The 26,957-nt window shown below is 37.2% G+C and overlaps 1 protein-coding gene across 50 annotated transcripts in view; it reads right to left on the reverse strand.

Annotated features, from left to right (window-relative positions):
* EPB41L2 (erythrocyte membrane protein band 4.1 like 2) overlaps positions 1-26,957 on the reverse strand; it is a 227,714-nt gene that overhangs the window by 35,199 nt on the left and 165,558 nt on the right. For 22 of the 50 annotated variants that reach the window (XR_012433435.1, XR_012433434.1, XR_012433436.1 and 19 more), the window contains exons 7-12: positions 26,247-26,465; positions 24,764-24,851; positions 20,266-20,418; positions 19,651-19,748; positions 15,510-15,682; positions 10,294-10,466 (exon numbers count right to left, since the gene is read on the reverse strand). Coding sequence is in view for 38 of the 50 variants with exons in the window: in XM_045391539.2 (XP_045247474.1) it covers positions 10,294-10,466; positions 15,510-15,682; positions 19,651-19,748; positions 20,266-20,418; positions 24,764-24,851; positions 26,247-26,465 (904 nt within the window). In the remaining 12 variants the exon portion in view is untranslated. Of the gene's footprint in view, positions 1-1,848; positions 1,951-3,288; positions 3,436-5,342; positions 5,406-6,072; positions 8,357-10,293; positions 10,467-15,509; positions 15,683-19,650; positions 19,749-20,265; positions 20,419-24,763; positions 24,852-26,246; positions 26,466-26,957 lie in introns of those variants that run through there. The other 28 variants (XR_012433433.1, XR_012433432.1, XR_012433430.1 and 25 more) reach the window with 3 other exon arrangements.

Genomic DNA, 26,957 nt, shown 5'->3' on the forward strand with positions numbered 1-26,957 from the left:
CAGATAAACCATTTGGGGGCTTTTCCAGATTTAAATTTCACATTAACATCACTTTAATGTGACTTCTATGACAAGATATTTTATACTGTACATTCCTAAAACATGAGATGCTTCTGGAGGACAGGTTATCACAAATACGTAATATTTCAAAGCATGTGATATTAAAGTCCTCATTGTACACATGGAGTCTAATTCGCTTTGGTTTCAGGCTAACCTTCAAAGTATATAAATATGTCACTTGGTTTAGCTTCATGACATTGTCTTTCTCCTTTGCAATGTTCTGAAAATATTTCATCTCAACTAGACCACAAACACCTTATTTCTACTTATTTTGCCTCCTTCCCCAACCCCACTATGTGTTCTGATAAATACTCTCTACTAATTAATAGAATCTACTTTGTGGAAGGGAATCACTGTTTCCTTATTAATAATCTCTGCTCTCATTCACAGCCCCTATAATCTATTCCTCATCCAGTGCCAGGGGGACGCCTGTCAGACACAGGTGGGATTCTGCCACTACTCACCTTCAAACTCTCCAATGCTTTCCCATCACTCCTATTGTACAATTCCAAACTGTTAGCACGGTCTTTAAGACCGTGATATGACCTAGGGTCTAACCTCTTTGAATTTTCCTTCCTTCATGCTGCCCCATGCTCACCAGGCCCATGTCATTTGGTCTTTCAGTTCCTGTGTTGTGGCTCTTCCTTACACGTGGATACATTTTCACATGTCCACCTGGTCATCATTAAGGTTTCAACTCAAATGCCATCTCCTCCTGACCACAATGACAAAACCGTCTTCCTAATCCCCTCCTAACACAACACTGTATTTCACCTTCTTAACATTTACTTCTTAGTGTCTGAAACTTTCTAAGTACCAATTAGAAAATTTTCGAATCACTGGCCGGGTGTGGTGGCTCACGCCTGTAATCCCCAGCACTTTGGGAGACTGAAAAGGGCAGATCACGTGGTCAGGAGTCCAAGACAAGCCTGGTCAACATAGTGAAATCCCGTCTCAACTAAAAACACACAAAAAATTAGCCAGACATGGTGGCGGGCACCTGTAATCCCAGCTAGACAGGAGAGTTGCTTGAACCCAGGAGGCAGAGGTTGCAGTGAGCTGAGATGGCGCCATTGCACTCCAACCCGGGCGAAAGTGCAAGACTGCATCTCAACAAATAAAAAAAAAAGGGACACTTTTCTAATTAACAATTTCCATGTCTCCTCCACTAGACTCCAAGCTCTCTAGTCCCAGCAAATAGACTGACCACCTGACTAAGTAAAATCAGTAGAAAGAGAAGAATGAGGATGTAAAGGCAATGGAAAGCGAACTTCCTCACCAATGTCAGAAATGTCACACATGCAGGAGCAGAGAGAGAGATGAGGGGCTGCTATGGTGCATCAAAATCTTTGTTCCCATTAAAAATCTTACAAATGAAAACTCAAAAGGTTTCCATATGTAATTAGTAAACTCATAATCTAAGGTACATACGTGGTTATTTTAACAACACAGCCTGCGTTTAAGTATTGTACAAACAGTGCATTTTCACATGAAATCAGTTTCCCGACTGTCAGCCACATACATCAAATTAGGAATCACTTATCACCTAAATTGGTGGATGTTTCTGTATTTCAAATTTTGACTTTTCAAGTGCTTCTGCAACATGGTATTTCTCATCCAACAATCCTATGCTTCTATACACAGGGGATTTAACTTTTTAAATGCTCAAAAATCATTTAAAAAAATTTTAGTATGACACACAGGAAAAAAGAAATCTTATGGCTGTGGATAGAAACAAAAGGAAAAGGGGAAAAAGCAAGAGTAGATCCAAGGGTGCAAGGTGAACACCTTGTCCGTCTCCTGAGCTTTTTCTTCAACTGTCCGTGTTGTCGGCATCAGGTACTTCTCCTTCACGGATAAAATATCCTTGAAAAGATGGTCTCCTTTTCTCTATTGTTTTAAACAATAGACATAATCAACAAATAAGACACATACATTACACCTATAGCAACACAAACATAAAACACTGACCCTGTGTGGGCCAATGACACACACCAAGAGAAGCGGCACATAATGGAAGGTGAAAGCCTTGGCATGGCATCAGACACCTCCAGAAAACACAACATTCTCGAATGGACTACTGAAATTGACATTTTTTATCATCTTCAGAAAAATCTGAAACTAAGAACTGAAGTTGTATCCAACTTCATAAGACTCTACCATGCATGTCTTAATATTTTCAAAAGTTCTGTGTTTCAGTTCAGCAATTCTTTTTGCTCATCTGTTCTTAAAGAGCTTTCTTTTTCAATGGCACAAACTTAGAAATTTAAAGCAACTAACAGCTTTTCTTTTTAAGGAAAGGTGAATAAAAATAGCAGTAGAATATCTAAATCAATGTCTACAATTTGGCGACATTCAAGTCAGACTTGATGCTGAAAGGAAAAAGATGAAATTGTAGGGTAACATCTTTATACCATTTTTTAAACTACAGATTAAATATAGTATGATCACTGTCTGCTCAAGTATGATAAATGAGCCCATGGAAGTTCTTGGTCAGTAAGAGGAGGGATTTGGAAGAATCATACAGGCACAGAGGCAGATGACAACGAATGGAGAAATATATTGAGAATATATCCTGAAGGCAATATGTACTCATACCAGTGGTGGGGAGAAGTAAACCATGAAAAGAAATAGAGTAAGTGAGGAGAAATGTTATGATTGAAAAACCATTTTAAAAACACAATTCTAACATTTCCTTACTAGGAAGTTTCAATATTAAGTTGTATCATGTATAATATTTTTCAAGTTTTCAACAGGGCTCATCAGTCTTTAAAGCTAAGTTAAACTCATTTTCCTCACAGTAATAACCTTAAACCACTCTAAAGATAGTCTATAGTCCTTTATTTATTATTTATTTATTTATATTAAGTAAATTTCCCTATTTCAGATATCAGTAACTAAAAAGCTTATTAAATACAGTATGTTAGTTTCTAAATTGTCCTATATAACAATTCATTATTACTACCAATTTACCTGAGTAAAATAGCGAAATTATCCTGAAACTATTTCAAAAGTATTTTGAAACTCATGCAATTTACCTAAGAACTAGGCCAATAACTATTACACTGTTAATAAATATTTAGTATTTAAAAAATTGTTAGTAATTACATAAAAATAATTAAATGGGAACATTTTATAACTTCCCTAGAATCAACATAGGAGATTAACAATTTAAGTTTTATTGAACAACTGGAGTAAGACAGAGCCAACAAATAGCTAATGACATACCCCTTGTGTCTGTAGGGACAGAGGTGTGATACGTCGTTTTTCCCATTCATTAGGGCGCGGCTCAGGTGTGGATTCCATAAAATTGCGCTTGAGTTCACTAATGCTAGCCTGATGTTTCAGTATGTCCTCCTGGGCCTTATCCAGTTCCTAGCAATACGTAACGTAACAAAGGGGGGAAAAAAATCCAAAAGGAAAAAACCCAGTAGGACAAAAATAAAACCAAAAAATAAGACAAAGCAAACTTATGATTTAAAAAAACCATAGTAAAGCAAGAAAAATGCCAAGTCTCTAAAGCCATATTATTATCTATGAATAAGTTCATGAATTCATCAAAATTTGAAAATAAAGTCAATGCGTACTTCTTCAATGATTTACATTTTAAAGGATTCTGATTTCTTCTCTGTTTAGGATTTTTAAAGGAATAATTATTTACATTATTAGAAAGATGACATGGAACTGATCATCAAAATGGCTAATAACACTTCCTTCCAGTACCTGGATTTGAAATTCAGACTATGACTTTGTTCCGGCAAATTTACCTTTCTGATTAGGACTACTCATAAAATTGCATTCTGTAAACATAGTAAATCAAGTACAAAATAGAGAAAGGTAGAGACTCTGAAGCACAGTGGCTGGAAGAAAAAGCCAGACCAGACTCATCCCCCAACTGGAAAAGTCAAGGATTTTTTTGTGTGTTTGTTTTCAGGAAATTCCAGTGGTGGCTTTTAACTCTTAAGGAATAAAAACTACTGCTTCCAGAGGCTGCTTCTGTTTAGCCTCTTTATAAAAAAAAATGAACCACAGACTGGTCTCATGTACTTGCCAAGCACAAAAGTGGGGTCTAGCCTCCGCAATTGCCAGATGGTCCTTATCCAGACAAATATGCAAGAAAAACTACCAGGTCCATTTTCATGGGAGAGGCCCCATTAAATGGTATTTGTGGAAATTTTTCTGACTGGCTCTGATAAATAGTATTTGTGGGAATAAAAGGTAATTAGTGTTCAGGAAATGGTTTTAACCAAATTTTAAATATTTATTTATATTTCAAAAATCATAGGGCCACCTGTGGATTATAGCTTTCATCCCACTTTAAGGAACAGGTCATGCAACCAATAAAATTAGATATTCCATATTCATGCACAAGCATAGTAGCTCATCTATGAGCTTCTATAGCCATTTGCAAAAACTCATGAAAATCTAAAAATCTTTGCATGGCATGGAAAAATGACTATGGCTTGAGATCAGGCACATTTCTTGCATTGGTTGAAAGCAATGTTACTTATTACACTGTACAGCATTTTAGTAAGTTAAGCAAAAGTATATTTCCATCAGTTATCAAGCTGCCAAAAGCAACCAAACAGATTAGTCAGATTACTGAGAGCTGCAGTTCTCCATTGAATACATTGCCACATACTACTGTAAAATAAGAAGGGGAAAAAAAATGTTCTCATGTGACATGGGGAACATATTTTACATTCCTAATTGGGTGATTGGGCTTTCTTTTCCTCCTTTCCTTCTCTCTCACTTTTGCTTGTTCTAATTAAAATAATTCCTTTAATTAGCATATTCTGAAACAGAATACTGAAAGTGGACCACATTCCCAATCACGGATTTTAACCAAAAAAAGTGGGCATAGATCAAGATCAAGAGTCAAATGACTTAATGCCAGATCAATAAACAAATCTCTGTTCTGGTTAATATATATTAAGGATGAGACTGTGTTACTTCAGGTTGATGCCCTAGAGTTAACCCTTTAGGAGAGAATAGGTTTACTTGTAGAACAACTTCAAAAGTACTGGATAAAAACTTGATTCATTTGACTAAACTTTTTTTTTTCCCACTTGTCACTTTGAGAACTTCTAGTAGATACAGTCCTGCCTAAGCCACCTGAAAGGAACACCGTCGGGCTGGTAACATGCACTCCCAAGTTGAATTCCCCCATGCACTGCATGCACCGTGCTCGAAGAACATTGCCGGCCAGCCTAGGCGTGACCTCCCGTCCACAGCAGCCGGGCAGCCATTACGACAGAGCTGTTTTCTTAGATTATACAAACCTCCAACATTAAATTGCTATGTCTGACATAAATATTATCCCCTTCTACTCTCAAGGAATTTTTCTGTGAAATTAAATCACACACAGGGGGGAAAAGGCAAATAAACATAAGTGTATCAATCAGCAAGCACCAAAATGACCCAGAGTTCGACAGTCTAAGACATTAAAATAAAAGAGGAATACAAATCTTATGAACTTAAAGCCACAACAAGCACAACTCACAAATAAACCCTGAGCGTGGACCCTCCCCCCACAATACTAATGGCAGGCAGCAGCCATGAGATGTTTAACTTTAGGGAAAACTCAGCCACCTCTTCCAGCTGTGTTTCCTCTTCTTCCATCTTCGCCTGAAAAGTCACACAGCAAACGGCCAGAAAGAAGGGGAGTATTAGTGGAAACTCTACCATCAGTGCAAAGAAGCTGTATTTGAACTTAAATGGTGAACCAGTGTTACCAACCTTTATTGGGAGGCCCTCAGAAGATGCAGCGTATTAAGCCACTTTGGTCTTTCTTCACCTACAGTGTTGTACCAATGATGGAAATGATCCTTTGCAAAGGTGGAATGGAGGATGGAAGCTTCACTCTTTCTCAGTCCCTAGATTATGCTCTGCTTTTGAATATTTTGTACTCAGGAACAAAAATATGAGAGTGCAAAAATGGCATAATTCAATCTGTTCTAATTTGAAATGTCTAAAGCAACTAGTGATGGGGTAAAGCATAATGATGTTAAATTTGTTTTTAGCTTTATATTGGTGAACAAATGTTCAACCTATGATTCAGTTTGTTAAATATGGATTTCTTTCCTGGCTGGGGGTGGGGGATTGGCTTGTTTAACTAGTTTCATATTAAAATGGTGGGTATTTAAAAATAATCTTTGAAATATAACCACTTACATAAAATTCTTTAAACAAGAACAGCTTTTCATAGTTGGACATTTCTCAATATCTGATGATTCAAAAGAATGAATGTAGAAGTTTAAAACTAACAAGCACTGACTGAATTTTGACTCAATGGAAAAAATGGTGAGAATACAAATATTGACTCCCTTATCAAAGGCAAATCATTTAACCTTTACAGGTTAATTCCTAATATATATCCTTTTCCTTCTTTATTAGGATGATAGTGTTAAATCTGAGAGTTCAAAAGGTTTTCCTTTTTAACCACTCATAGTATTTTTCAGAGGTAAGCAAGGAGCTCAGAGTCTTTATCAGATGTGAAAAATGAGACATTCAATCATCTGTTAAGAAACATCTTCCAACTCCTTGGTCAACACTTAATTCCCTAAAATGTTGATCTTTGATATTCCTCAGGTAAACTTTTTAACAATTGTGGTTTCTCCTACAATGCATACTCACTGCATTATCTTTACATTTTTCTTTACGTTTGCTCTAAATTTTGTCATTTACTCTGTGTAGTGGTAGTGTCCACAGAATATGAGGCACTAAATCACCAGGCCACATTTAACAAAATAATCAAAAATATATTGTACATGTTAATGCTGACTTAGTAGCACAGAGGTAGGATACTTAAAAAAAATGTGCCTTACATAGGGGTAAAAATCCTCAAACCAAACACCTATTTAAATAAAGGAGCACTAAGAGGCCCAATCTTAGTGTTATATAGTCTAAATATTCAAAAAAAGCCATGTGTTACTTCTCACATACATTTGTTAAAGACAATAGAATAGTACCTTCCTTATAAAATACCCTACAGTGACTCTTATATATAATTACATAATTTAAGGTTAGAAAAAAAAACTAGCTAAAATTCATCTGGTCTCCAAATACTACAATAATAGGGAGATAAGGAGCTTTTGAGATGAGACTTACTAATATCAGGAGTAAAGGTTACAGATACATCCTCATAGATGCAAGAACACATTTGGGTTTCCAACAAGAGAAATAATAGTACTAAGGACTTCTACTAAGATACATCAAGAACAGTTATGTCCACTGCATCCTAAGTTCTATATCAAAACAAAAATGTTCCATTCTAAAGGAACAGCATTAATATCTGTTTGCAAAATGGAGAGACCCTGTATGGATTGTTACGGGCAATACAGGTTCCCTCCTCCCCCACACCTTCTGTTACAAATCTAGTTTGAGCTAGATATTTGTAAAATAATCCTACAATTTGGCTCCAAACTTAGAATGTGTGGACCTGGTCAACGGTATCAATGAAGGAGAAGTGTCTACACTTATTTCTCATGCACTAAAACATTGTGTGTGTGAAAATATGCAGGTATTACTATGTTGAGGGTAATCAGTGGTGAAATGTATGCACACATTTACACTCTATGTTAGGAAGGGTTTAAGATAAAGTGTATTGTGTTGACTCCACAAACTGAACTTATGTGGGCATGCCAGCAACTACTTCCTCTTCCTCTAGTTTGTCATTCAAGTCACAGTCATAAGAAACATTAAAGGAGGCGGCTTTAGCCTCCAGACAGCAGAGGCATAGAGCCAGAGGAAGGGAAAAGGCAAGAGAAAAAGGAACTGACTGAGAAGCAGACAGAAGTAGCCCAAAGATGAGGATAAGGGAAGGAATGAATGAAGGGGAGGTGATTGGGACATAGTGCTGCACACCAGCGGGGAGGAAGGAGACCCAGACCTTGGGGAGGCTGGGGAAAGCAAGATATCCATCTTCATCAAGAAGGGAGGGGAAGCCAGAGGGAAAACATTTGGAGAAACTGAAGGAGAAGTAACCAAACTCAGAATCACTGTTGTCAGCTGCTTTAAGAGTCTTCCCATGGATGGGAGAAGGGCATTCAGGCTGAGAAGGGGCTATGGCAGAATCCAAGACCAAATCAGGCATAGCAACTTCAGAATCCCCCTGCTCGGATGTTTCACCTGTGGAAAGGTGCTCTAAGCTGTCTAGTGTGATCTGGTCAGCCTCCCCAAAGGGGTCTTCCTCTGAAATGTCTGAAAGCAAGTCCATTTCAGGGACAGGCAATAGGTTTGGGGAAAAAGATGAAGCACGGTGGATGAGAGGTGAAGGTGGGCATATGGAAACAGTCTATTCTCAAGTGCAAACCCATGATTGAATATGAAATTACACAATGGATACAACCAAAGGAAAAACAGATGCAAGAGAGAAAGAGGACAAAAGAAAAAATGAGTAGTTAGTGAAAACTTTTACTTTAAAGAAGGGATTATATTAACACAGTGTAGTTAGAAATGAATTAAATGACCCATTTTTAAGAAGACTAGACTACTTGTGTCACATAAAATTTATACATATTGACTCATTTAATTATTTTCAAACTGATTGCAAATAAATCCCATGAAACTCAAACAGCATTATTTACTTTTAAACCTGGTTGCTGACAGACACTCAAAGCATTAGCAAAAATACCAGTGTACCCAGTTGTTTGCCGAAGACAAGCAGGATTTCCTTTAAAATTTAAAAGACCTTTTTCATTGTTTAAGGAAAATAACAAGATATGTCAAGTTAACTAGGCAAAATGGAACAGAGATATTCTGAAATGCTGAGCTCTTCTGTTTCTGATGTAAGCAGTCACTCTCCTGGGTGCCTTGTTAGCAAAAATTTTAAAAAAACTATCCTGAAAACTTGTCAGCAATTGAAAGAAACCTTGTTGGACACAATTTCTGTTATTTTTAAATGAATTCCCAACCAAATCATTTTTCCATATGACAGTCACAAATTCTTTAACAATGGAATGTCGATGATTTGATGTCACTTGCTATACAAGTAGCACTTGACCTTGTGGCACGAGACTGGGCCCATGTGGTGGTTGGTCTCTGAGACCTTCTCCATGCTGGGCCTCAGAGGCTATCAGAGCAGCAATACCTGAGGCACTGGCAGCTACGTCATCTAGCAAGTCTTTATACATTTATGTCTTTAAAATTTTGAAAGTTAAAATTTAGAAAACACTATACAGCCGGGCTCAGTGGCTCACACCTGCAATCCCAGCACTTTGGGAGACTGAGATAGGTGGATCACTTGAGGTCAGGAGATCAAGATGAGCCTGACCAACATGGCGAAACCCTGTCTCTACTAAAAATACAAAATTAGCTGGGCGTGGTGGCAGGCACCTGTAATCCCAGCTACTTGGGAGGCTGAGGCAGGAGAATTGCTTGAACCTGGGAGGCAGAGGTTGCAGTGAGCTGAGATCGAGCCATTGCACTCCAGCCTGGGCAACAAGAGGGAAACTCCATCTCAAAAAAATAAAAATTAAAATAAAATAGAAAACACTATGAATCAATATGATGGATTCATTTGTTTTTATCTGTGCTTACTTCCAATGTTACATGCAAAAAAAAAAAAAAAAAAAGTCACTTTGTGTAGAAAAGAGATCTGAATTTAAAGGCTTCTCAAATCAATATTCAAGTGATGTTACTGCCCAAGGTAACAAAAGATAACAGTGACACATTTGAGAACACAATATGGGTTACTTCTCCATTTCACTATGGTGTACGCACAAGATAAAGCCAAAAGCAACACACCATATTCTCACTCTCTATTCACAAAACAATTACCCTTTCTTAAGAATTTCATTAATTATAGATTATTAATGAAAAATACCTTTGTTTATAAAGATTATCTTTGGTGATATCAAAAAATTCAAGTCAATAATTAAAACCATCAAGAAGCTACATTTTAAAATTTACTTGGACCAAATCAAAAATAAATTTCAAATAATCATAGCTTTTCTACTTTGGGGACTCAATTAGATAAGGTGATTATGAGGACAGTCAAAAAGGCCAGTAAATTACTTACTTGCATTAAAATAATTTACATTGAAATATTCTGCTTTGAACCACAATCAAACAAAGGTTAGAGACCACTATGTATATCTGAAAACAGAAATGACCAACAGAGAACATAGAACAACTGATTTTAAATACTTGATTTCTGAAACAGAAAATACAACAGATAGCCTCTAGGTTAAGTAAATGTTTAAAACCACAACCTGTGTGAATTTACCATACCTTTCCTTCAATGAGCTGTAAATGTGGGGCTTTAGCTGGGCTTCTCACTTCCCTCCTGCCGTCCCCATCTTGTACCACGGCAATGCTGACAACTCCAGGGCCATAGGCTGAAATCTCCCCAGCAGCATCAGGAAAATCCTTCATAAGACTTTGGTCCACGACACCAATCGGAGCTAGTAAAGAGTGACAATTCTGGATTATTTTAGGACATGTGAATCGTAAACTTTATGGAAAATTTTCTCCTTAAAGAGAGAAACAGGAAGCATATAAACAGTGAACAGGAACAGAGACATTGCTTGAACTCTGAAAATACCTACCATATAAAATAAACAAATTTTTAAACGTTTATCAAATTCTGAAAGCATTCTGAGTTTTAATGCACTGAACTACACCAGGGTCTCAAATCACAGGTATTGGAAGGATATAGTCAGATCATGGAACCGGCCAGTAGGAGGAGCTCTAAGACCAGCTGAAACACCAGAGTTAAGGCAAACAGAATTACGAGGTAAGCAGTATTTTAACTCTTTGGTCTCCTCTGATTTATTTCTGAATCTATCTATTGCAACAAATGATTATGCAATTATTAAGATGATTTGCTCCAACAAGTTTTAAGAATTGCTCCATGAAGGAAACTTTAATTTGAATACTATTCAAAAGATAAAATAGTAAATAAAAGACAGTAAAGGTAAATTGTAAGGATTTTAACTTCTGTATTTATATTCAGTATTTTTTATTTTTTAATCCCCTTCCTCAATGTCTCAACATGAACTATGGTAAGTCTATACATAGACACCTCCCTCATCCCAGAAAACCTGGCCCTCCTGTGCTCTCTTCTCTCCTAGAGACAGGCAGAAATGTATATTGTATTGAAAATTCTGTCATATTGCAGATCAAACCAAGACTACCTCAAACATTAGCAAGGCAGAGTAGTAGGTGGCAGGACTTCTGTCCATCTGTAGCTCCTCCCCAAACAACAGAACTACACAAGGTCATTTCACTTTACATAAAGAGTACTCTACAGACACCATGAAGTTTACTCTGCTTCCATGTCCCAAGGGAAGCCTGGTCAACACAAACACCTTTAGACTGCAAGCTCTTAGAGGGCAGGATTGTGTGTGAGCTACCATACTGAACTTGAGAGGCCTCAAGCACTTTGAATACATGTATCCCAAAATACCTCTCAATCCACAGCCTTCACCTGCCCTGTCCAAAACTTAATTCTTTCCCAGTCCTGCTTTTTTCACAAAATGCTCTTCTCATATTTGCTCCCATTTGCTTGAACCGGGAACATGGACATCTTCCAGGACTCTACCTTCACCCCTTAACACCAGCAAGTCCAACAAAGTCCTTGCATATATTTCTAAATGTGGCCAGTTCTTCCCATTTCTAATTCTACCACCTCAACTTGGGGAGATTTTCCCAGCCCTTAAATACTCATACTTGCAATGCCCATACCAAATCACAGTCAACATTAGAATAAATTTGCATTTTACATTAAGTATAGTTATTTTCCAGCAGTTTTGTTGTTGTTGTTGTTTTGTTTTTGAGACAGTCTCGCTCTGTCACCCAGGCTGGAGTGCAGTGGTGCAATCTCGGCTCACTGCAACCTCCGTTTCCTGGGTTCAAGATATTCTCCTGCCTCAGCCTCCTGAGTAGCTGGGATTATAGGCACGCACCACCACGCCTGGCTAATTTTTTGTATTTTTAGTAGAGATGAGGTTTCACCATTTTGGTCAGACTGGTCTCAAACTCCTGACCTTGTGATTTGCCCTCCTCGGTCTCCCAAAGTGCTGCGGTTACAGGTGTGAGACACAGTGCCTGGCCTCCAGTGGTTTGTTTTCTAATAAAAAAAACTTCTAACAAGATTTAAATAATTTTCCCTTGGAAAGTATATGGCTATGATTAATCCTTTTGCTTACAATTATGATTTCTACACACCTATTATACATACTCAGAAATTTTGCAAAACGCAAAAATCTGACCTAGAAATGGCTTCAAATGTAATGCTATTAAAATATGAATATCAAATTAAAAGTTATTAAAGTTGACAAAATGCTGACTTTGCATACTTTTAAATACTTATTAATTTCAGCATGCAGTTTCTTGTATTTTGGAGCCGATACATTTATTCGGGTCTTAAACATCTGAGAAGATTGTAGGCCCTGGCACAGAGCCCAAGATACCAAATGGCTAATTGGCCTACTCCCACAAAAGGGAAGACCACCATTGCTTTCACCTGGGCCATTCCTAACCAGCCTGCCTGCTTCCTCGCTCAATCTAATTGCGCTCTTGCATCAAATGATTTTTTTAAACAAGATAACACTGTGCTCTTGTGTGCACATAAACCCACACAAACCCTTCAATGGTTTCCTAGAGCACATGGAATAAATAAAATCCACATTCTTCACCATGGCCTCCACGGCCCTGTATGATGTGACCCAGGCTTACCTCTCCCGCCACTTCCTAAGATCTGACTACACTTGCCTTCTTTCTGTTCCAGGACTGTATCCAGCTCTCCCTTGCCTTATAGCTTCATCGTTGCTGCCTCTGCTACCTGGAATGCTTTATTTTTAAATATCTCTTGTCCTTTCCTTGGCTGCCTCCTTCTCATCCTTCATGTCTCAACCGACCTGGTTCTTCCTCCGACAGGCCTTCCTTCGCTGATGATCCTATCTAAGTCATGTCCCTGTTCATTATACTTTCCACCGTCAGGAAATCACTGGTTCCTCAACCCCCAAATGCATCTCAGTTGTTGGGTCTCTCAAATGACTGATTTGCCTTCTTTGGGGTTTGATTTTCTAATCTCGGAGGAGACGCCTTGTCCTAAAACAGGTGTTCTACATTGATTTTCATTTTGATATTTGATCTTTAGATTGAATCCCGGTTTTCACTTGCCATGTAATCGTAAGAGGATTTATTTTAATTTGCCAAACTTTAAAGTGAGGCTTATATACCTAAATCATTCGCCTCACTTATAAAGTAAACAGGAAAAGAAAATACAACACATGTCAACTACAACAACAAATGGTATGTTGATAAAGAGTGGCAAAGAAAATAAAGCTCAGTGCCAGGTTACAGCCTAGCTTTGCTTTGGGGGAAAAAACGGAGAACATAAGCCCTAATCAAAGAGTTCACTGGCTGTCTGGTCATGTATTGGCATTAAAAGCCTCCTATTTTTCACAATAACACAATAATCCTTTTGATGACTTACCCATCTGATGAATTACGGTGTCCAAAACACAAAGGGAAAAATAATGGATTACTGTGCCATGTTTGTTGTTTTTACTTGTAAAAATCATTGTTTTCAGATACAGACCTCCTATAACCCTCTGCACTAACTGCCCATACAAGATGGTGGATTTCCTGGAGCACAGTTTGTGCTCAAAGAAAATGCTGTTTTACTGCTCTTTTTAAATGCTAAACTTTGCAATATAAGAGTTATATAGCCTCATAGTTTCAAACAAATGCTGAAAACAGACAGTGTTCAGAAAGAGCAATGATTTCTCTCAGGGCACTAAACAACAGTGACTGCATTTATTCAGTACTTGTATAAATTCTCTGTGGCAAGGGGCAAGACTTGTGAAATATTTACATGGGTTGGCACATTTTTCAGATTTAGCTGGAAAAGTGCTCAGTTGTTGAAGAGCTAAAATGATACTTTAGCAGCTATAGTACCTTAATAATTAACTGAATTTAAATCATTTCCACAATTTTGGAAATTTGTTTAAAGCACAGTTCACCATCCCCTCATACATTTCAGGATTTAATAACTATATACCAAAATCCCAACCAACAAATCCTGGCAAATATCTCTATGTGTCCACCTGCATTTGTTTTCCAAGTTTTTTTCTAGGAAAAGCAGATGAAGGCAATGCATATGAATCCTTCACTATTAAGAAAGTTTTTTTTTTCATCTGTTAGCATTATCTTGCCTGTTCTACTCTAATTATTTAAAATATAAGTTGTTCGAGTTTATATTTCAGAAAAATATAATAAACAAGAAAAAGGTTTCTGCTAATAAGTACTAAAATATAATTTTCAAATTTAGTATTATTATAAATCTATATATATACATATATATATTTTAGTTCAATCAACCAAAACTGTTGGAAAACTGTTTCTTTGGGTAGAAAATTATCCATACTAATCATTTTCTATTACAAAGAAAGAATATTCCTTCATAAGGCATTCTAATATAAATTTAACCTTAGCTCTTTTATAGAAACCCTATTTTTAACCCATTTTGGACCACATAATTTATATATATATATATATTTTTCTCTCCATGTGTAGTTTATATAAAACTTATTTCATGTGTAGTTTACAAAAAAACTTCAATTTGTATCTAATTAGAATTCTAACAGAAAAAAAAAATTCACATTTATACATATTTTCCCTTGGGTTAAAGAACAAACACATTATATTTACTTTTTGTCAAAAAGCTGTATTTAAAATGAAGCCTTTGAAGCTACTAAAGCTTTCTCATATGATGCAAAGTTTGGTAAGCTTCAGTAAGTTGTTTCACTCATGAACATTTGCTGATGAAGGGAATGTTTTATGTTCCTCTGAATTAAGGTTCATATGCTACCATACCAAAAAACCCTTAGAATTACATTTTCCCATTAATTAACATGTTCAGGAAATTGAACATAAAACACATCACGATCAAGAGAAATCAGTAAAACAAACGTGTCCAACATCTCATAAATGAGAACTCTTAACGAATATTTGTGTGCACTGACAATACAGGTTGAGTATCCCTTATCTGAAATGTTTGGGACCAGAAGTGTTGTGGATATCTAGTATTTTTTGTATTTTGAAATATGCCTTATATATACTTAGCAGCTGAACACCCCAAATCTGAACATATGAAATCTGAAATGCTCCAATAAGCATTTCCTTAGAGCATATGTCAGTGCTCAAAGACTTTCTGATTTTGGAGTATTTCAGATTTTCAGATATGGAATGTTCAACCTGTTTAAAAAAAAAAAAAAAGAAAAAAAGAAAAAAGTATGACAACTTCAAAAAACAGTAACAACTCCAAAACACAACAAAATTATTTTCTTGTAGGTGTAATAGCATTTTATTTACTCGGGGAAAAAATGGCTATCCCTGTAGGGTGTTTCTGGTGGCTTTATTAACTGGATTAACATTTTCTGACCTCACTGGATTAGAGAAAGATGAATGAAAATCAAAATTATCATAAATGTGTTTACCTCCATCTAGACTCCTGGAGACCCGTTTACTAGAAGTGCGCTCAAAGTGTGGTGCTGGCCTATCTATGAGGGTGCTGGCCTGGCGGGTCTGTGCTTGGGTGCGGCCACTATAGCGGAATTTGGACCCCAAGGTCAGGAACTTGGCTTTTGGTGGCTGCTCCGGAGAAACAAGTCTATAGGAGGAAAAAAAGAGACAGAGAAAGGGGAAGCAAAATTAGATTTTATGAATTTTTTAAAAAAAACTTTAAAGCTATGTACTTTCGTATCTCATTTTAAGTATGATTACTCAAAAACTAAACTTTCTGAAGAACATTATTTATAAACCCTCCTACACCCACAGCTTTATGATGATGATGATGATTAAATCCACATTCATGTATTCATGAATGATGTTCTTCTCAACCTTAGCAAAGAAACAGCTGTTCTCAGTATATCAAAGGTTATTTATTTGTGTTAGCTTAAATCATTTATATAAACACATGTCTGAATTTTTGCTTCTAGCTATAAGCGCCAAGTAACAATCCATTACCATTAGTAATTCTTAATATTTATGCCTATTTCTCCTGGGGAGAAAACATCTAACTCAGGAATCTGTTCCATTAAGTGATTCTTTCCCATGAACACACCACACAGTGGATCTGTAGAGATGGCTAACATCCCTTCTTGCCAGCATAATTCTACTGCTTAATCCCTGGGTTCATAATGAATGAACTCAAACTTTCTTGAGGTCAAATATTCCCAGGCTTATACAAAAGCATGTTTTTAGTAAATGGGGCAATCTTTTTGGGAGTTCAACTGAAATTATTTTGTGCTCTTTGATCAAAAGTTGATAAATATCTTAACAGAAACACAATCTCAGAGCTCTTAATTGATTATATAGGAAGACTTTCGTTGACAATTCAAAAATATGAAGAATTCCACCAAAACTTTTCCTATCATTTACTATGGAAGAGTGATTTCTTAAAGAACTCTATCATTTCAAGTATTTCTAGACCCTCTGTAAAATTTTTTTAGAAATTGCCTTCTGCAATAAAGCAAAAAAAAAAAAAAAAGGAATCCCTATACAACACTCAGAATGGCAACAGGCTCTATTATATACAACGATTAGAATGGCAAAAGGCTCTATTATATACAACACTTAGAATGGCAACAGGCTCTATTAAATGCTCCAAGCAAGGGTGTCAGCTCTATTCACTTCATTTCATTTCATTATTTCTTTCATTTCATTTTTTGAGGAGTCTCGCTCTGTCACCCAGGCTGGAGTACAGTGTTGCAATCTCGGCTCACTGCAACCTCCACCTGCTGGGTTCAAGTGATTCTCCTGGCTCAGCCCCTCGAATAGCTGGGATTACAGAGGCACACGCCACCACGCCCAGCTAATTTTTGTACTTTTTAAAAGTAGAGACACAGTTTCACCATGTTGGTCAGGCTGGTCTCAAACTCCTGACCTTGTGATCCACCCGCCTCAGCCTCCCAACATGGTAGGACTACAGGCATGAGCCACTGTGCCGGGTCGTATCAGTTTTATTATTACATCCTTGTTCCACTAATATCAATCTAGCTGATTGGCTATCAATTAATAGACGTGTTTATAGATTAATGGCTTCAATCTGCAAGCCACTGTAATTTTCTAAAGAAATCATTTGTACCTTTCATGATAAACTGAAACAGAATAAATTCCACTGATCTGATTCAAAGCAATCTACAAAGTAGGACTGGCCCTTTGTGTTAGACATATTCTTTTTACAGTGTTGTAAGCAATGTTATGCAAGGTTTAAAAATTTAAAACTGCTCTTGTTAACCATTATATCAAAAGTTTGCAGGAGCAAATTGGTCTACTTTTAAATTGGATTCCATGGTACATTAGCAAAAATGAGGAGGCTTGAGGCTTTGCACAACTAATGCATCTCAGAAACTCCTGCTAGAAGAATACAAGAAGAGGACAACACACAGGTGAGGAATACAGGTCTCAGAATCAGGCGGCCCGGCCCCCATCTCTGCTCAGATGCCTGGCTGCTGTGCTCCTCCATAGGCACCAATCTCTAAGAAATCAGTTGTCTTGCCTAGGGCGAGAAATAGACTACCACGATATAAAGCAATCAATTCTGTGTCTGACTCTAATAAATGTTTGAATGCTAGCACTTGTCATTTCTAAACAGATTATTGCTTTTTTTTTTTTTTATCATTATGTGACAGGGAAAGCTGCTGTCTGCCCAGTTTGGACCTGTGTCATAAATGTCATCTACTAGCTTTACATGAGCTGGCTCAGGTCGTCTGTCTGGAGGAGAAATTTGTTATGGCTACCCAAGAAAAATTATAAAGTTTTCAAAGATTTATATGATCAGTGTAACTGAGTCGGAGGGATTCAAGTATATTTTAGGAGCTATATTTCTCCTCAAAAATTAACATATTAGTCTTGAAAAATAGACACTAGTCAATTTAACTTCAAGAAATAATCATTTGTGCCAGCTGATAATTCACATTAAAAATAGCAAACTGTGGTACCAAACTAATAATAATAATAATGGTGAAGATAAATCTTATGATATGCCAGAAATGGTTCTAAGTTGTTTCATGTGTTATCTTATTTAATTTTCAAAACAATCCTATGAGGTAGATACTAGTATTACTATCACATACGGCTGATGGAAGTGAAGCAGAGAGGTTGGTAACGTACCACGGTCACACAGCTCGTATTTGGTAGAACAGTGTTAGACTGTAAGTCCAGAGCAAAAACCTTAAAGGTGAAGGATCTAGATACACAGCTAGCTAAACTGCAGTGATAGAAACTGAGGAAATGGAGAAAACAAAGATAAGCAAACTCATGTAAAAAATATGTCCTTGAAGAAAAGCATAAAAAGAGAAAAGATATAAGCTAAAGATGGCTAGATGATCAAAGATTTTATATAATATATATATATATATATTTGTTGTTGTTTTTTAAAGAGCAAGATGTGGACATATTTTTTAAAGAGCAAGATGTGGACATATTTATTGGCCAAAGAAGCTAAAGGTACCCACTAGAGAATAAATAATTTACAAATTATTTTGTGAATTTTGCCTCATTTGTGAGGCATGAAATGAGGGATCAAAGCAGAGGAATGATGATCTCCTCCTTGAGACAGGAGAAGAGTGAAAGAATGAATGGGAGGAGAGAGAGGCGATGCTTCATTAAAGACAAAAGGGAAGAAGGGAAGGTGCATGAAACCAAGAACACTCATGACGCACAGCTTCGACTTTCAGTGACCGGCACAGTGGAGGGCATCAGAAGAGGAAGCAGGGGTGCCTAGGGCCTCACGAGGACAATAAGCATTTGGAGTGGCAACGGAAGTCAAAGGACAAATTGCTTGCCTAGCAGCACTGAGGATCCAGCTCATGCTGGAAATTATTTATCTGTAAGAGCACTGATCCATACAGTTGTGCTATTTTTTGTTATATAGACTAACTGCATGTGTCACAACAATTGTACTATTTAAGGTAGCACTTGACAGCACAGGTCCAAAAGTGGTGAGGTCAGGACACAGGACTAATCCAGGACTAGCCGACAGACAAGGTAAATGTGCAAAGAGGAGAGTAGTTTGAGGCGGTCATAACACTCCTGACAAAGCAGGCAGACCACAGGGTTCAAGTTGGTTTGGGAAAGAAGTTAAGTCAGGAGGCAGCTGATGAGAATATCAAAGTGAAACCTAAGAGGAGGGATAGTGGAAAGTCAAGAATGGCAGCAGGAATGAGGCAGTGTGGCTGTGGTGGAAGGAAAGGTGGTTAGTCAGAAAGTACAGTTAGACAGCTGCAGGGGCAGCTCAGTTCTGAATGATGACAATGCATGGACAGAAATGGACCTGGGAGGGACTGCAGACAAAGGAGAAGAGGCGAGGGGAGAAAAGAGTCCAAAGGCAGGGGGGGAATGCATCTGCCACATTTCCCACCACTACCACCTCCTAATTCACAGAGGTTACTAAAAGCAATACCAAGCTGTTCTCTTTCTTTCTTAGAAAAAAAGAGAGATGGAGTCTCACTATGTTTCCCAGGCTGGCCTCAAACTCCTGGGGTCAAGCCATCCTCCCACCTCAGCCTCCTGAGTCAGTGGAATTACAGGCGTGTGCCATTATGCCCAGCTTCTGAGCTGTTTTCCTAAAATTACCTGTAGAAAGTATGATGCTCCACGCACACTTTCCATAGTCTTTTCGCTGCCCGGTGGTTGGGCAGTTTGAATCCAATAGTACTCTCAAACTGTTCCAGCTGGAATAAATTCATACAACAAATCAGCACATTTCCTTAAGAACTGACTAGAAGTCATGGAAAAGCATGGATTCAGATGTTCCTGTTAGAAGCAATTATTCTTCTCAAAAAAGGTAAATATTGTATGTCTAATATGATCATATAAAGATGAATTTCATAGACTGCAATACTATTTTCTACAAAAAGCAAGTAACAACTACTCACATAAACCAACTATCCTTCAATGTTCACTGAAACTCATTTTATTGCTTTCCTAATGATCACAACTTAATTGATTCAACAAGAAAAAAACAAGCCCACACCTTATCACGTTTTCTTTTCTGTAAAAAGCATGATGGTTGCTTTTTTAAAAAACAGACCAGACATATATATACTGCAATTTTACCATTAAGAACCTTGACCTTTTACAATGGAAGAATAAATAGTTTATTTTCTTAAAATTTGAGGAAAGAATTTTTTAATTCATGGTCGTAAAGAGGCCGACTAAGAACAACTGACCAGAAATGTCTTTGCTTACCTCTGCTGGTCTGACTTTAATATAGAAGTTACTGCGTTTATAGGAAATTTTTAAGATTTTCGGCCAAGCAAAACGATTGATTCGCAGTCTGTCTTTGTAAATGAGAAGTCCATTAGCACACACGCCCAGCTTGATGTCCACACCTTCTGAGTCCTGCCAAGCATAACCCAATTAACCATGGTTAGAGCTGTGAAAGTTACACACATCAAGAAGCTAATTAGCTCCCTCAAATCATGATCAGGAATGCCAGTTTACCAGGTTTGTATTTAAATTTTAGTGACAGTATGCACGTTAATGAAAACTACGGCGCACACACGTACATGTTAAATTTATACATCTTCAGTGATCAGGTGTGATTTGCCAGAGTTATGACAACGTGACTATAGGACATGGTGTCCTTCAAAAGGCGTCATGCATGTGTTCTCAAGCTCCACTGTAGGAGCTAACAGAGAAGAAAGGAAGCAGAACTAGAGATCCTGAAGATATGGGAAACAAAATGAGCTTTCCCTGTAGGCTAGTCCAGCCTCAGGGACAGTCTGTTGGCCTGCCCTAAGATGTGTTCAACCATTTTCCTTTAGGTGCATTTACCTCAGATGGATTACCCTAGCTAATAGCTCTTAAAATTATGCCAATATTTTGCAAAACACTAATCCCTCACAGATAATTTCTCTTCCAGGCTGACAGTGCTGAAATCTCTGAATTCATTCAAGCAGTTTTTCATTAACTTAGAACGCTGACATCCAGTTCTCATTAGGCATTCCTTTGGCTGGCATGTTTCAAAGGACTGCAGACTATTCTTGAAGTTATTAATAGTTTTCTTTCCCTAGAGCTTTAATTTGGAATCATTGACAATCTAGAATAATCACAGGCCTAAAGGAGATGTTTTAAAAGCCAAACAAATTTACAGACAAAAGTGAAAACCTGTCTCCTCACATTTCAAGTAGTGAAGATCTAAGATGCATGTATTCAAAATATACAAATTATTGTTTATCTCTAAGAGGAGAACTGGCTCTCATTCAACATATGTAAAACTGAAGACTACTGCTCAAAGATATTCACATTTTCAGAAATCACAAACAATACGAAACAAATTCTCACAAAAAATGCTGTAACAAACCCCATATTTAGTCTAACTCCCAATTTAATAAAAGGACATTTTGTCTGTCTTATTACTAAGAACATTTTATACCATTTAAATCAGTTTTTCATAAATAAAAGTATAGTATTAGCTAACTGATGCCAGTTGCTTTCTCTGCTGTGACACTGGAATAATTCATATACACAAATAAAATTACATTAGACCAACTTGAGCCATTTTAAAAAATCCAATCGATTGCTTTACTCACCCTTATCTTGGCAGCCACAATTCTCTCTAGGAACAGACTAAAAAGCTGGGGTGAATCAGGCACAGGTGCCCAAGCAACTTGGCACCAGACCCCATGGTGTGTTTGCCAAAACCATCGCTGCCCATGGCCACAGGGAGCAAGGCAGAAGATTGCCTGAGACGGCATGTTCTCACCACCAGCGGGGAAGCAACCCGCATTTGAAACATTGAATGAGCCATCTCTAGTCTGAAGCAACCTTGGGATGGGACAAGGAAACTATTTTATCTGACTTAAAAACAGACACAACTCAGATTCAAGTAAATCAGTTGATTTTCATTGTTCTATGTAATTATTTTAGAATTACCAGTATTTGTGTGAATAGAAACAACAGATGAAGGGTAGGAAATGAAAGAGGAAAAGGCGGGCCTAGATCCTTCATATGTAAGTTATGCCACATGGTAGCAAAATCAGAAAAATAAACGAATGAAAAGAAGCACCCCCTCTGCATTGCTCACTGCCCCATATGGAGTTGGCTGGCTTTCAAATGAGTTTGGTATAAAGAGAGTTCTCGCAAAGGATCAGGAGAGGAAGGAAAGGGAGGTCAGGGTGTTTAATACCCAGATTCCCTCCCTACGTGGTCACCTCAGGCTGACCGTATCCCTCTGACAATGGGTCCCCGCAAAACAGTCTTCTCCACGCGTCTCTCCTTGGGAGTTCTGGAAACCACTCTGCCCTCCCTCCTTCAGACAGAGTAGGATAGCTACAGATATTAGCCCAGGGCTACCACCAGTGTCCTGCTTCTCTTATGGTTTCTCTGCACCTTTGTTGAGATTCCTTTTATTTAACACTCTCCAACTCATCCTAACATGAATATGACATTACAAACTCTTCTAATTAAAAAAAAAATCTGATTTTAAGTCAATGAAAAATTTTAAAAGACACAAAACTTTAAACAACATGAAATATGAAAAGTTCTTTTAAACTGCCACATATATTCTTTTCAATAAGCCACAAATATCTTGCTTATCAACTATTATCTAAGGAGTCTATCAGATGATAAACAGAATGAAGGTTACCTTGAATTTTTTTAGTGTTCTGCTCCTAACTACACAGCAAGAAAGAATATTATACTTAGAACAGAGTCCACAATTTCTTACTTTTCTAAGACACAACATTAAAAACAAGAATCCTGAAACCTTAATTGGTTTCTAACTAATGATCAACAAAGTAGAGCTGCAAGATTTACATGTGGCAAGAATGGCAGGGTCTAGAGGAAGAGAGGTTTAGTAGGTCATTTTGGTCCCAAACTTATTTTTTCCTTCCTCCCTACTTCTGTTTCTTGACTAACATAGCCCGTCCCCATTATATAGAAAACGATCTGAAAAACACTGGAGTGTTAAGACAGTCTGTTTCACCTCCTACTAGAATTTATCAGAAGGTATCAGGCAGATAGACCGTTTAACAATACACAGCCTTAAACAAGTCATTCTCTGAACTGTTTTATGTAGCTGTAAACTAAAAAACATTCAAACTTTAAATGAGATGGTATACTTCTAAGAAGTGAGACGGTATGAAAGTACTTTTTAAAACAAAGGGCATACAGCATCTAGTAGTTAAAAACGCTGCTGCCAGAGACTACTTACTGACAGAAAAATCTTATAGTACCAAGTTAAAAAAAAAACTAACAAAAATGATGCTCATAGTATGGCCCCATTTTTAGAAGGCATGTGAATTCAAGTGACCAGGGATCTAAAAAAGAAGAAAAAATGTATTAAGAGTGCTTATTTCTGCATGAAAAGATTTACGTGATCTTTAATTTCTTCTGTTTGTCTCTATTTTCTATGATGAATGTATTAGTTTTATAATAAAGAAAAATATTTATGTCTCTATTTTCTATGATGAATGTATTAGTTTTATAATAAAGAAAAATATTTAAATAAAGGAAGCCACTGAGGAGAAAAAGAGTGCTTTATAAATATGAAGTATGATTAATAACACAAATGCAAGAATTATTAATCAGAGGCCTAGGGAGCTTTCCGAGATTTCTCAAATCATATAATCTGGGCTTCTAAACAACACCTACAGATTGGCAGGGTCTTTTAAAACCAGGCAACCATAAGAACACGTTGACACTGGACATATTTTTTTAAAACCAAATCCATAGTTCACCTTGTCTGTCATTCTCCTCCTTGACTCTCCCCACTACATAATCATCTAAACTAGAATCATGAAGTAAGTGATATTGTTACTGGCAAGCAACTATAGTAATGTGCACTTACACATTTCACCTTTTGACTTATTTCTCTATGAACAGGATTCGTCTATTCATAACTCATACCCTGTGACTGTCGTTAGTATACCGGAATGTTTATGCTTGCAAAAATATGTATATTACTACTGCCTAATTTATCGTGTAAAGTAGTCTATGAAGGTCTGTTGTATGTTTCTCAAATCCCCCCTTAAAAACGTAAATAAATGTCTTTTAAATAACTTTTAAAATTATTTTTTCAAGCATTATATTTTTGAGATTTTGATCTTTTGGGATTATGGTGTTCGTTCGGGATTATGATTGGCTTCCCATGTCCCCATTGTCCCACTCTTTTACCACCTTTCAAATTAGACTGAAGGTGCTTTATCACCCAGAGCCTGGGCCCGCCTACGTTATCTTTCACAAAGTACAAAACATACCTATAGGGAAAAGACCAACTCTAGGGCTCCTTCATCACACAGAAGCGTTTTGGAAAGTGGTCCTATCCATGCTGCTTTTGCTCTTTCATGGTTGCTAAGGTCTCCTCTCCTCTCCCAAGACAAAGGTGGGAGAGGGAACTGGGACAGACACAGCACTTGGCCTAGCAGAAGCTGAGATGCAGAATAAACCAGGAAAAGAGGTAATTAAAAAAAAAAAAAAATGCTGACAAGGTGTGTCACAGTAAGTACCTATGAAAGGGCATTAATTAAAAAGACTGAGAAAAGAAGTGGTAGAGGGAGAATACATGGTCCCTCCCACAACCATACACCCTGTAATTAGTCACCAAGGAAATATTCCAGAGACCTTCAACTGAAGGCAGATATCCTTTCCCCAAAAATAAGCTGTGCTATCCTGAAACTGGAGCCCTCTCAACACTTCAGTCAACAGACTGCTATGATGCTACTTCCCGTTACATTTACAGTACCTTGGCATGATGTAGGTCAACACCGTACATGGAAAGCCTCTTTGCATTTTCTAAGAACTGGGAATCAGCTTGTGCTGGAGATAAGCCCCTGAGAATCAAAAGAAACAGTATTATCTTATTAATGGATGCAGAGCAAATGTAGTCAGAATGGGAGGAGTGTCTGCACTCAGACGGTTTGGAGGAGAGGAAGTAACCCAGCCAAGTCTGCAGAAAAGTAGGAAATAGTAAGAAAACAACTCTCTACCTCTAACATTTTTCTCTTAAGATCCTATAATCTAAACCTGCTAAACTGCCTGGAGGTATACCTCCACTCTTACCCCTTTTATCTTAAAAAGTTGCTTTTGATTATTTCCACTGAGGAAAAAAGCCCCAGCAATAGGGTACAACATAAGTACTGGAGAATAAAAAACAGTGATCTCATCTTTCTGTGATAAACATATTCTTACTCCTTCACTTTATTTCACTAAAGTTGATTATAATAAAGATTGAAATTACTTGTATTTGATTTTCTACCGACGATAGGTAACACAAATTACATTTTGTCCATACTAAAATTTTCCATTCCTATCTATATGCCCAACTAAACAAACTTTAAGCTCCTAAAGACCAAGACCATGTCCCATTAATTTTCACATTCCCCATGGCATGTCAGTACCTGATATTTCATATTAGAATTATACAACAAATGTCTATTGAGTAGAATTTAAGTAAATTAACAAGAAAATATTTAGAGTCAAATACCATATTTATTGTTTTTTAAAGAAAAAAAATCAATGAATGTGGCCTGTTTAAAAACCTAATTTTTGAAAGTTCCTTTCAGATCACTTTAGTAAATATTTAATAAAACTATAACTTTGCAATATACAACAAATTATCATTTTGTAGTTAGCGTTATAAAAATTTGTGTAAAAAGTCCATTTTTTTTCACACACATATAAATGTTCTCGAAGCGTAATATGGTATTAATGTAATGTAAGTAATTTTAGCTAAACCAATGGGTCATCTTCCAGTGGAATTACCTGTACATTTCAGTTACTATTCCTATGTCCATCACCACCTGCACTGGTAATTCAAATCCCAATGCCTCCTTATCTCCCTGGCTTTCTTACCACATATAGTAATAAGGACAATTACAAGGCAGAAGAAATATAACGTAAACGTCAATTAAGTATGTGGGCATGTTTGTCTCCAATGTGTATATGGTTAAGGGGACAGGGAGAAAAAGGTGTCATGGGGAAAAGTACATTTTTCCAATACATGAAAATACAGTCTCACGAGCATAGTTTCTCATACGATAGTCATAAAAATAATGAAAGGATACCTCAAGGGCTCCACGTTGTCTTGATTAATGCTAGGTGAAGAAGATCCAAAAGGAAAAATTGGATAATCCTGTAAATCGTGCTCAAACGTCTAGTAAGTGCTACAAGAGAAGCTATTTAAATCTACCATGGCCATTCTCTCGCCAGTAAGCAAGGCAACAGACCTGTGGGTTTTGTGCAGCTCTGCCACCTTCTCTTCCAGCTCCTTAGTCTGAGTAGGGGCAAACTGGAATTCACTGAGGTCGATGCTGCCATGTTCTTCTGGGTCATAGTCACCAAGTTCAGCCTGCAGGGTGTAGGATCCCAGGAGAGCATGAGTCACAAAAGAGCAGGGCAGGCGGCCAGAGGCAATGTCCTGCCGGAGCTGAAGGCACAAGAAGTATCTGTGTGGAGCAGAGGGAGAAAGGGGTCAGAGGAGAACCATTAGGTGAGACTGGAGCACTCACAGTCCTTAAAACCTAATACCCCTTTGAAAACAAATATACAATATAGGCACTCTTCATATCCACAGCAAAAATCATCTTCTCTAATAAAAAGCCTCAACTTGTTCCTTGGGCTTCTAAATTTGTGGCTTATTTATAGAAACTGAGTCCGAAGGCTAATTTATATGTATATATATATACAATGGAATGAAAATTCTAAACTGCTGTTCTGGTAATAGTCAGTCTACGATTACTATGAAGAGTTTTGTGACTGAAGTAAAAATTTCAATCACTTAAACTGTCTCCTTGGATTTCAAATTGTAATAAAAATTACCCCTCAAAAGATGTAAAGATTAATGGATTTAAAAAAAAAAAAACTAGTCTTAATCATTTCTAAGAAAAGCTAAGGTCACTCACCCTTTATCATCTTGACCCTTTTTATACTAATTTCTT

Source organism: Macaca fascicularis, chromosome 4 (genome assembly GCF_037993035.2).
Source record: "Macaca fascicularis isolate 582-1 chromosome 4, T2T-MFA8v1.1".
Classification (NCBI taxonomy): Eukaryota; Metazoa; Chordata; class Mammalia; order Primates; family Cercopithecidae; genus Macaca; species Macaca fascicularis.